The 11,304-nt window shown below is 34.0% G+C and overlaps 1 protein-coding gene across 1 annotated transcript; it reads left to right on the top strand.

Annotated features, from left to right (window-relative positions):
* Nucleotides 1-3,593: 3,593 nt before the first annotated feature.
* On the top strand, nucleotides 3,594-10,910 carry LOC134245127 (TWiK family of potassium channels protein 18-like). The gene is made up of 2 exons (XM_062727390.1): nucleotides 3,594-4,172; nucleotides 9,212-10,910. Exons 1-2 carry the CDS (start codon nucleotides 3,761-3,763, stop codon nucleotides 10,018-10,020), a joined length of 1,221 nt encoding a protein of 406 aa, XP_062583374.1. The 5' UTR covers nucleotides 3,594-3,760; the 3' UTR covers nucleotides 10,021-10,910.
* The last annotated feature ends 394 nt before the right edge of the window (nucleotides 10,911-11,304 follow it).

Genomic DNA, 11,304 nt, shown 5'->3' on the forward strand with positions numbered 1-11,304 from the left:
ATGATGATTGTCGATTGAATAGGTAACAGTTGTTAAGGAAAATTTGAAGATACATATATTATATGTATATCGACAACGTATAATAAATTAAAAATAGATCATTCAATTGATAGGTCGACACAATATATCCCAGTGAGTTTAAATAAATAGATACCACAGAATCACCCCCATTTTTCATATTTGAACATTTTACTAGGAAAAGACGTAAACGATAACCTATCAAGAAAGCTTAATAATAAACGTGATAATTTTAACTTTTCAGTTGTCAACGTCCCTTATACATATGTAGCAGATTTTATTTGATAAAATAAAATACGTCAGAAAGGACAATGCCCTTGTCACACGCGTATTTGGTCTATTTCTAACGGTTGATTCGAAACACAAGAATATTCTCTAGTTTTATTCTATGGTCGATACAATGTCAGCAAATACAATCTATCATTTATTGGTAGTCAAATGCTGATGAACGTTTTTCAAAGAAATTGTTAGGCTATTATTTATACTCTGAATTATCTACGGTCATTTCCCGATCATGACAAGGGGCTCGAGCACACTTGGCGGGTGTGACTGGCCGGCAGGTGAATCTCTCTCCTCCATGGCACCTGATCCCACCTCTGATGTTTTGAAGGCCCCTGTTTGCTCTGCTCTGGATTTTATTTGTTTGAATGGACAATTGAACTTGAATTATGTCTGTTATCTCCAAGAACCTTAAGAAATGTTCAAAATCAACCATTCGTTAATGATGAATAATTATACAACGCTAACAACGCTTCCGAAATAATAATCATTATAATTCAACGCGTTGCCTTTAGACCTATGGCGACATGTAACTTCATTTGATTTTATTTGGGCTTGTTTCCCTCATTAAGAAGCACCATCATATTTAATTTTTGTTTTTTACAATAGGCAGGTTATGTAAATAGAAAGGAATTTGTTGACACCTCCGATTTAAGTATTAAAAGTTGTTTATCACTGAAAGGCTTAATGCGATAGTTTAAGAGATAATGATAAAAAATAAGATCAGGCCTATAGCAACCCCTCCCCAAAAATCAGAAAAAACATAAACAAAAGAAAAAAATCCCTTATTTGATGCAAATCCTGGAATTTGCCAGTGTTCAACCTTGCAGCTACAAAGGGTGGGACCCCTGATGGAGATGATTATTTTTATAATACCTGATATTTTTTCTTCTTAGTAATTAATTAATTGTCCTATATGTAGTAACTACGACGGCGTATTCGTGCCAATTTGACAATGTAGAGAAAATTTTGAAAAATCGTTTGTACAATTTTACAAATCGTTTGAACGATTCAGAAAATCGATTGTATGATTTTTTTTCTTTTGATTCGGAACTGAAGCGTACTGGATAAGAAACCTGGTAAAGCTACTGTATAGAGAAGTCCCTTCGCTGCTTACTATAACAGGTACAGAAACACGATAAATTGTAACTTGTTCAGTAAACGGTGTGAAAATGAATATTGTTGTTGTTGGACCTTTGTTATTGTACAATCTTCGTCTTAATCTGTTTCTTTTCCTTAAAAACACTCCCTCCTGATCTTGTATAGAAAGAAGACATCGAATATCTTCTTGAGAAGCGGTAAATCCTGTCATAATAGCTTTCAAGTAGTACCACCTGTATCCATGAAATTGACCACAGGGCTACATCCCCTATGTCGGATTTGTTTTTACGTCTGAACAGTCCCAACTTAGCTGTTGTTTTTTAATGTTTTTTACTACATTGTCAATATGGCACGAATACGCCGTCGTAAGTAACAGCTTTAATGCGACTAGGTATTCCATTAAATAAGTTTTGAGGAACATTTTTAGAGACCGCATTCCTTTCACATATCTTTTTTAGTCTTGATTTAATGTTTTCTTTATTCGATCCCAAACAGATAAGATTGTGTTTAAATCTGGGTATTCTAGTATAGAAACTACACTGCGTTTGAGAAACTGTTTGTACTCAAAAGGAAATACTGAAAGAAGTCAGAACTACACCTATATGTGTGCTTCTTTCAAAGTACACCAGGAAGCGATTTGTATTTATTGAGCAATATGAAATACTTATGAGTTTCTTAAAGACAAAACAGTCTTTACAATTTCATTGAGAAAAAAAAATGATTTGAACCTAATAGGAAACTGACCTCTGAGCTGAACATAATTTGTGTAAGGCATCTCAACTGGAATAGTGATCAATTTTGAATATGTTTTGCGGAAACCTTATTTATAGCCTTGTGCAGTGTCTGTGTTATTCGTGCAAGAGGAGAGCAACTAGGAACTAGAAATTAAAATACATTATTTTCCGATCATGGCAAGGAATGTCGAAGCTTGGCAGGGGTTGCTCACTCCTCTATGTCACTTGATCCCACCTCTGATGATTTAGAGGTTCGCTTTTGCTCTGTTCCTTATTTGTATAATTGTTTAATGCATGGACTTTTGAGCTTAAATACTGCTAGTTTCTCCATATAATTCATAAATAATATTAACTAAAGCTTTATTAAAATATAGCAAAATTCATCATATTTTAATTTCTTTGTTAGTTAAGAGTACGAAAATTAAGCAACTGCATTTCTTTTGAAAATGTGTTTTTTAATAAATAAATTCACGTTAACAACAATTTGTCTGTATTTGCCTGGAATGAAAAATACTGTTATTTTGACTTAATGAGCATGTAATATTTATAAGTTATTGGCAAATTAAATCAGATGCTTTTTAATCGACTACCTAGATACAAATCTAAAATCAAGTTCTCCTCATTGTAAGCATTGAATTTTCCTCACTACAATAATTTTTTAATGTCCTCTTTTAAAATTAATCTATCTAAGAGTCTAGGGGTCGCGTTTTGGTGTTGCTCTACTTGCCCTTTAGAATTTGTCCATTTTTTTCAGTTGTGAAAACTTATATTCAGAGAGTGATAAAGAGACATCGTTAACTAATTTTATAATGTATGCCCAAAAAAAAAACCCAAGGTAAACGATATGTATCAGTATTTTATAACCAATTTTCAAAATGTATCTTTTATTCTTACACCCAGAAAGATGATATTTTCAAATTTAATCGAATATTGATAGAATGCTTTTTTTAAGTCCATTATTTGCATGGTCAGAAATAGAAGTAGAAATTCATTTCAGGATATGAATATCATAAATGAAATACTTGGTACATTGTATTTTTATTTCATTAATGTTTACTTAGGAAATGGTTTTGTATTTATTAAGTTTACTTAACAATATAGAAGGAGTTTTATTTTTTTTTTATTTGCTTGTACATGTAAGTTATGTTCAGAAACCATGTTCCTGTTGCTTCTAAGAAGGCGATACTCTGTGATGTCTTAGACGTATCTTTAGTACATCTCAATTATGGTATCACTACCTGGATACGTCCATCATACAATGATCGCGCCGCGGGGAGAAATAATTTCACTATATTGACAGTTCGGGTTGTCAACAGTATCCCAGATCAATACATTTCCAGAACTAGAGTGGTTCGTTTGAATTATTCATACAAACGTTTCTACCTCTATGTAAAGTTTTGTAGAATCGATCTCGCTTTTAAAAATGTAAAAAAAAAAAAAAAATCTATCGTTTCAGGTACTCAATACGGTATTGTACCAGCAGCGCCATCTTGGATTGTTACAGAAGTCAGGAAGAATTATTTCTAAAACTACTTACAAAAATATCGTGAAATGTAAGAAATAACAGAGCAGGAGAAAAGTGGTAAATTTCATAAGATACAAAGATCTCATAAATCCCAGACTTTGAGATGGCAAAGAAAAAAGAAGGATGTTGTCGGAAATTCATGAAATTTCTCTTTTCTCATGTGGGACTGTGTGTTTTGGTGGCGCTTTACTGCGTGGCGGGGGGATTCATATTTAGACACTTGGAGCAAAACAACGAACAACAAATCTGCTATGACTCTAGAAACGAATATGTCCCTATGGAGAATAAAACCCTATCTCAGATGATCAGCGTCATGACGGAAAATGAAGGGAACGCCAACAAAGACGTCATGACGATCCAACTCCGGAGCATCCTGGAGACGTTCCGAGATAACAGCATCGCTATTGGTTACGGGGGTGATATCTGTGGGGACTATGGCAAGGAAGGGGGTCCGCCGTACAAGTGGTCTTTTCCTGGGGCCCTCTACTTCTCTGTCACTGTCATTTCTACTATAGGTAAGTCATCACGTCATATTAACCGTATGTAAGGTACACTTCACGGTATATTAACGGTAGGGCACCTGTATGAGGCACAGAGCACAAAACCATTAATGTACATTTTCTTCAGAAAAAAATCCCAATGAAAAATACCTTAAAATACGTAAATTTTGCAGTCTGTTGAGTACCTTTCCCCAGGATCGCCGTCGCTTACACAGGTCGAGACCACCTACAACACAACTGTTTTCTTTTTATTGCATCATCTAAAGTCCTTCCTTATGAAGCAATATACCCTTATCACCTGCATATGGGGCTTATTATCTCTGTTTATTTGATACCCAAGAGCATGCTTTACAAATGAACAATATCTTAACTGAGGAGAGCTATTGACAAACAGACTGATGAAACAGTCTCATTTTAAGTGATCATTGTGCAAGTTCTTTGGTTGAAATGATGACCTTGTCAATACACTGAATTTTCCATTATGTCGAACGCCGAATGACGTTTACAAATTGAATCATCAACGGATTTCTCTTTTTCCCGATCATGAGAAGAAACACAGTGGATGTGACCCCTTGGCAGGGATGCTTACTTCTTCATGGCATCTGATACCACCTCTGATGTTTTTAGAAGCCCTTGTCTACTCTATATGATGTTATTTCTTTTTGCCTGTTACAAAAAGAAAGCTCAGTCGTTTGGCAGGAGAACTAAGGAAAATAGATAAATTTAGATTAGTTTCTGTCTTAGGGCCATATTACCTTAACATTGAGTCAATGAGAACTCAGACAATGGTATGAACACAAAGACTAAGGTATACATCAATACTCTGATAAGAAAGATAACTCTAAACGAGATAAGAGAGATAATTCTAAAAGAATACGTGACTATTATTTCTTTATTAAGAAATTTAATGTCTAGTAAAAAGGACTGATATTTCCCCGCAAGGTATTCTAAAATTATGTGCACCTTAATGATTTTTTTTTATTTATTTGGAAAATCATATGTGTTAGGGACAAAAATATGAATGCGGAGAGGGGTGATGAATATGTTCTAAAATCAATTATATAAAGCCTCAAAATGATAGAATTTTATCCCCTTTATTATAAATACACTGTAAGTCCTTAGTTTAGTAGTTAAATTATAAGCACTTGGAGCTTGGTTGTTATATTACCATTAATATCCAATTGTTTTAAACAGATGTGTCAGATTCTGTGGTATCTTTTACTTAACAATCTTTTACTTATGTCGACTGGTATATATCAATAATGATAATTATACTGTTTACTAAAACGTATTCTAACAAGTCTTTATGATGAAAGTGATTACTTCAATTTTTCTATCGTCAACTTCCCTTTATTGTGTAGCAATGAACCTTTATCATTTTTGTCTCCAACATGAGCATGGTCTACGAATGAACACTTTCTTAAATGAGGCAAGCTATTAACAAACAAGTTGACGGAACAGGGATATCTACTGTCTTCTTTAGAGTCCTAATTTTGCAAATTTCATGGTCGATACAATGTTCTTCCCAGCAAGTACAGTCTAATAAGTCTATCATAAAAGCGAATTCTGAATGACGTTTTGAACATCAATTGTTAGACCTATTTTCACGGAATTTTCTACGAATTTTCCCATTTGATCTCAGCCTCACTTTTTACAAAAGGAATATTTATTGGAAAATCAAGCCTTAGATCAAAATAGAGCTCATTTAAGTTTTATGGCATAGTCTGATTTGTGCGAATATAAAGTTGAACAATTTTTCTCGGGAGACATGAAATAGTGACAAAAAGATAATGAAATATATGGAGATAACGAATAGTATTTATGCTCAAAATTCAATTCAAACAATACAATTCAGAAACAGAGCACACAGGAACTCTAAAGCATTAGAGGGGGAACAGGTGCCGTGGAGGGTTTAGCATCCCCTACCGAGCGTTCATACTCGCCGTGTTGTCATGATTGATGAATAAAGGAGGACTCTGTCGACAATTCAGTGTGTAAATAATGACCTAACGATTAGTAGGAAAATGTAAGTCAAGAAAGATTCTGATAAAGTGTACATAAAGGTCCTTCATCATGGCCCAAGGGGTACCAGTAGAACTAAGAGAGGAATAAAAGGCTAACACAGGAATATGAGAGAGTTTTAGAATGTTCGCGAAAACAGTACATCATAACAATTAGGTATCGTTGTGTAAGCATCTCTATCCATATGTATTGTAGATTTTTATTTTAAAAGAAAAGAAATACCCCCACAGACTACGATTTTGGGCCAAGATAGGGGAAAAGGGTGTTTTATGTGAATATGAATGATTATTGCTAAAATAAACTTGCCAAAAATAGAAGAAAAAAAAAGTTATGGTCTCGGGCTAAGGTGAGGCAACCAAATATGTTTTTTGATATTATGAATATACAGCAAAACCACTAAAAATTATGCGAATAGGCAATCAATCCCAGATTAAGTAAGTTTTAAGGTTGTTCATTGTTTCTTTTCTGGAGTTAGGGTAAGAACCAATTGAGAGGTCAAAAATTACTTGCCAATACATTATGTGAAAGAAAATGATTTGATTAATAATAATAATAATAATAATAATAATAATCAGTACATATCTGCAAGAGCATCCTTATATAATGTTGACTATCAAGATGCAATTTCAAATTGACAAAAAGTCTCGATATATAAACTGTAAAAGTCATGGACATCAATTTGATAAATTAGTTATTACATTTCTCATTTTTCTTCAGATACATGTATTTGTTTTCCAGGAAAGACTTTAAGAGTATTTTGGACCATGGCTTTTGCATTATAAATGCTTTTGTTAAATATTAGGCTTCAAAACACAATTCTAGACAGATTAATTAACATACAGTAATTGTAATATATTTCCATTAACTACCATAGTATACTTATGACCATATATCGTTAGGAAGTCGTGTAATGATTTTATTCGTCGCAGCACTCACGGCACATTGATCGAGCGCCTGCTAGGCATACATTAATTCTTGATTGTATGTATTGTTCTTTACGATGAGACAACTGAAAAATCTATATATTGCTATGTATTAAAATAGTTTCATTATTTTGAAATTGATTTTTTAAAACAAAGAGGTCTTGGAAACACCGCTGAAAGTAAAGGTTTCAATATCGATCCGCATTCTCCTTTTTATTCGTTTTATATTATAAAAGCCATCGATTGAAGGTATTAGGCGCAATATTTTATATAAAAAAGAATGATCAGGTGAATTTTTTTTTCCAATTTAGGTTCCTTGTTTGTGTGTGAATCGATCTTTGCATTGATTTATAAAAATGTTTAGATACATCTTTGAAAATACATATATATGGCTTCGAGGATTTGGACTTTGTTCAACGACTAGATTTTTGTTATATTTTCACGACTGCATTTAAGTTTTCTGAAATTTAAACCATACTGTCAAACGAATCAGAAAAAAAATCACTATAACACATAATATGTATACAATATTAGTTTTTTTTTTTCACACTGTGAAGATGAAACACTTTTCATTTCCACTGTGTGAAATGAAACAAATGGAGATAACGAACAGTTTTCAATTTCAAAAGTCTATAAACAATACGAAATAGGACCAGGGCAAACACGGATCTCCAAAAAATCAGAGGTGGGATCCGGTGCCATGGAGGAGTGGGTATCCCCTGCCGACTGGTCACATTCATCATGTGCTCCTTGTCAGGATCGGAAAATAACGTCCTCAATTCAGTGTATAAATAATGGACTAAAAATTAGTATGAAAAATGCAGTCAGCAATTGACTCAATGATAATTTGTTTTTGCTATCAAGGTCATTGCCATAGAACTTACGAAATGATGAATTTAAACGAGACTGCTTATATTCATCAACTTGTTTGTCAATAATTCACCTCATTTTAGAAATTGTTCATACGTAAAGCATGCTCTTGTGCATCGAATCAATTTCACGTCTGTGAGAATTTTATGTCTTTTAAAAAGTAAATAATGATTTTGCATGGTCGAAAGATGTGTACTATATATGCTAAAAACCAGATCTATCCTCATGATATAAAAACAAAATAACAAACTGAAAACAAATTCAGCTTTGAATTATTTATTTTCACCTGTTAGAAAAACTAATGCTGCAAATAATATAATTTGAGAACCTAATCATAATAACGCTCCCATTCCGGATAATTTGAAGAACATTAATCTATATATTATCGATTTATTCACAGGGATTTTATTCTTCTTCCTCTGCTAAGCATACACTTTCTAAGACGATAATTGATTAATTTTAAAATTCAACCTTAATGGATCGGTCTTCAAAGTAATTATTGAAGCATTGCGATTCATTTTACCTTAGACAAAGAATTAGATCGGATGATTTAGCCTCGTTTTCAGTAAATACAGCTACAAACACGTAAATTAAGTGCCTGCGTACTCAGAACAAATGATAAACACTTTGTCATTTTCAGGAAACAATTTTGCAAAATCACAATTTATGTAAGTTTAAACAAGGTTTGATATACATAGGAAACTCAACAACTGATGTTGAGGTTCCGGGCAAAACATGGCTGACACAATATAATTCCTAAATCTTCCCAACTCGGCTTCTTTTTGTACTAGATTAGGGCTGTATTTTTTTCAATGAGATCAAAACTGTATATTATTTTAGGATGTGCTAATTTTTCTTTTTGTATACTGTATTTAAGAGGGAAGTGAACAGACCCTGCACTTGATTTTCAAGCGCCTCTTGCACATCGAATGAAACAAACTTGTGTGTCTTGATGAACATGATGAGTAGCTAAATGTTTTTGGCACTAAGATGTTTAGAACTCTTTAAAAAAAAATTGTGGTCTTTAGCAACAACCTTAAACAGTAAACTAACATACACCTACCATGCCGTATTTAATTCTGGGGTACTATTAAGTTCTTTATTCGACTCTGTACATTTTTATGACAAGACTAGTTTCATATAAACGAATGAATAATTGATGTATTATAATATCAACCTTGTAGAACGATCAAATTTATGATATTCCATTCAGTTCATCCTATCCACCTTTCTCTTCAGGTTATGGACATATCGCACCTAAGACGTTCTGGGGCCGATTGGTGTGTATCGCGTACGCCATGTTAGGGATTCCCTTAATGCTCCTCTGTCTGGCGAACATTGGGGAAGTGCTGGCCGATATTTTCAGGTTCATTTATTCCAAGATCTGCTGCTGTGGCTGCTGCCGAAAGAAAGACAAAACCAAGGTTGTTCAGATCAAACCCGTGGCTCAGGAACCCAACTGGAACAACGACAAATCCAAGATCATTACAGCGGCCCCGCCAATGGGTACCAGCGATTTCAGCAAGATTCCACCAAAGACACCGGACAGCGTGAAAGGAAGGAGCGATGATGGAAAGCCCGTTAAAATTATCCCACTGGATATCAAGTCATTCAGTAAACAACAGGAACTAGCCAACCGATCACAACAGGTTAGAGGAGAGCCGATGATTATGGATGACGACAGCGATGACGAGGACGATGATTTGGATGAGAAGAAGATCACGGTTCCTCTAACGGTTACGATGATTGTCATCGCCGGCTACATTTTGGGCGGCGCCATGTTGTTTGGTTTATGGGAGACGTGGGACGAGCTACAATCAGCATACTTCTGCTTCATTACACTCAGTACCATCGGATTTGGTGACGTAGTTCCGGGTACAGATTTTGACAACCCCCAGCAGACGGCACAACTTATTTTGGGCGCTGTTTACGTGTTGTTTGGAATGGCGATTCTGTCTATGTGCTTTTCGTTGATGCAAGATGAGATCATTGCTAAATGCAAGTGGGTTGGACAAAAATTGGGAATTATTGATAAAGACGATGATTAAAGATATTTGTGTTGCTGTCCGAAAAGGAAGGATGCTACTGCTGAAGAAATCCAATATAGATTTGGAGTGTCTGAAAAAACACTTCTTTTGAATACATTACAATAATGTTTCTTGCAATTTTTGGGAAAACAGTATCTAAAACAAAATCTAAATTAACGCTGGGATACAGTACAACGGCAATGAAATGCCTGCCTAAAATTAGATTTCAAAATGACACACTTTGGAGTGTTGAATGACATATGGACATTAAAAGATGCAATATATGTTATGTATATCTGATTGCCTCAGATAGAATGTAGAAGCTGTGTCATTAAATTGCATATGTACATTTTCATCTCTTCTGTCTCGAAGTTTGGATTCAATTTAATTTTTTAAAGCTTTTTTACAACTCAACTGGCTTTCTTTTTTTTTAACTTATTCACACTGCATCTATCAAATCATTGATATTTTGTTTATTGCTGGCATTTTCAAGAAGCATCTTCTCCATTTTTAATAAATATTTTATAACTATTATAAGTTGGACACTCTCAGGGGAGTGGCCATTCGAGCATGGGTGTGGATACTGCTTTTTTATATCATTAAATAATTACATTACGTGGTCACTGCCCCTGAGAGTGTTCAACCAATGAATGAAGAGATGAACTTACCAAATAAGGTATTATATATCCGTCCGTGTTTTCCATTAATACAATACAGAATTTAATTTTATAAATATTTTTGGCAATTTATAGCTTTTCTTTTGCTCTATTATGTGTAGGGTCTGTGTATTTTGAGATCCCAGTCCACTTACTTTGTACTTACTACTCATTTTTGGATTAAAAATCTCTATTTTCTTATAATGTTGTCTGTGATATAAATGTTAATATTATAATAAATTAAGTTTTAACGTCTCTGTGTGTATGTTGTGTATTCCCAAAACCTGATAGGGCATCTGGTCATTACAATACTATATACATTGTCCATACGTCAACACTTGATTGAAATACCGTGGTAATATGTTATGTTTATTTTTAGCATTTTTTAAATAACGCGTAATTCATTATACATCTGGTGAGTTTACAATGAAACATATGGAGATACCGAACAGTATTCAAGATCAAAAGTCCAAAAAAACAATACAAAATAGGAGCAGAGCAGACATGGACCTCCAAAACGTCAGAGGTAGGATCAGGTGCCATGGAGGTAATAAATTTACGAAGTCACGGGGAATGAAAATCACAACGCTATTAAAAGTGCGTTGTCTATGAACGTTTTACTAATACCTATTTATGGTAATGAGAAAAA

Source organism: Saccostrea cucullata, unplaced genomic scaffold (genome assembly GCF_032062105.1).
Source record: "Saccostrea cucullata isolate Sc308-1 unplaced genomic scaffold, CSIRO_AGI_Scuc_v1 ctg14153, whole genome shotgun sequence".
Taxonomy (NCBI): Eukaryota; Metazoa; Mollusca; class Bivalvia; order Ostreida; family Ostreidae; genus Saccostrea; species Saccostrea cuccullata.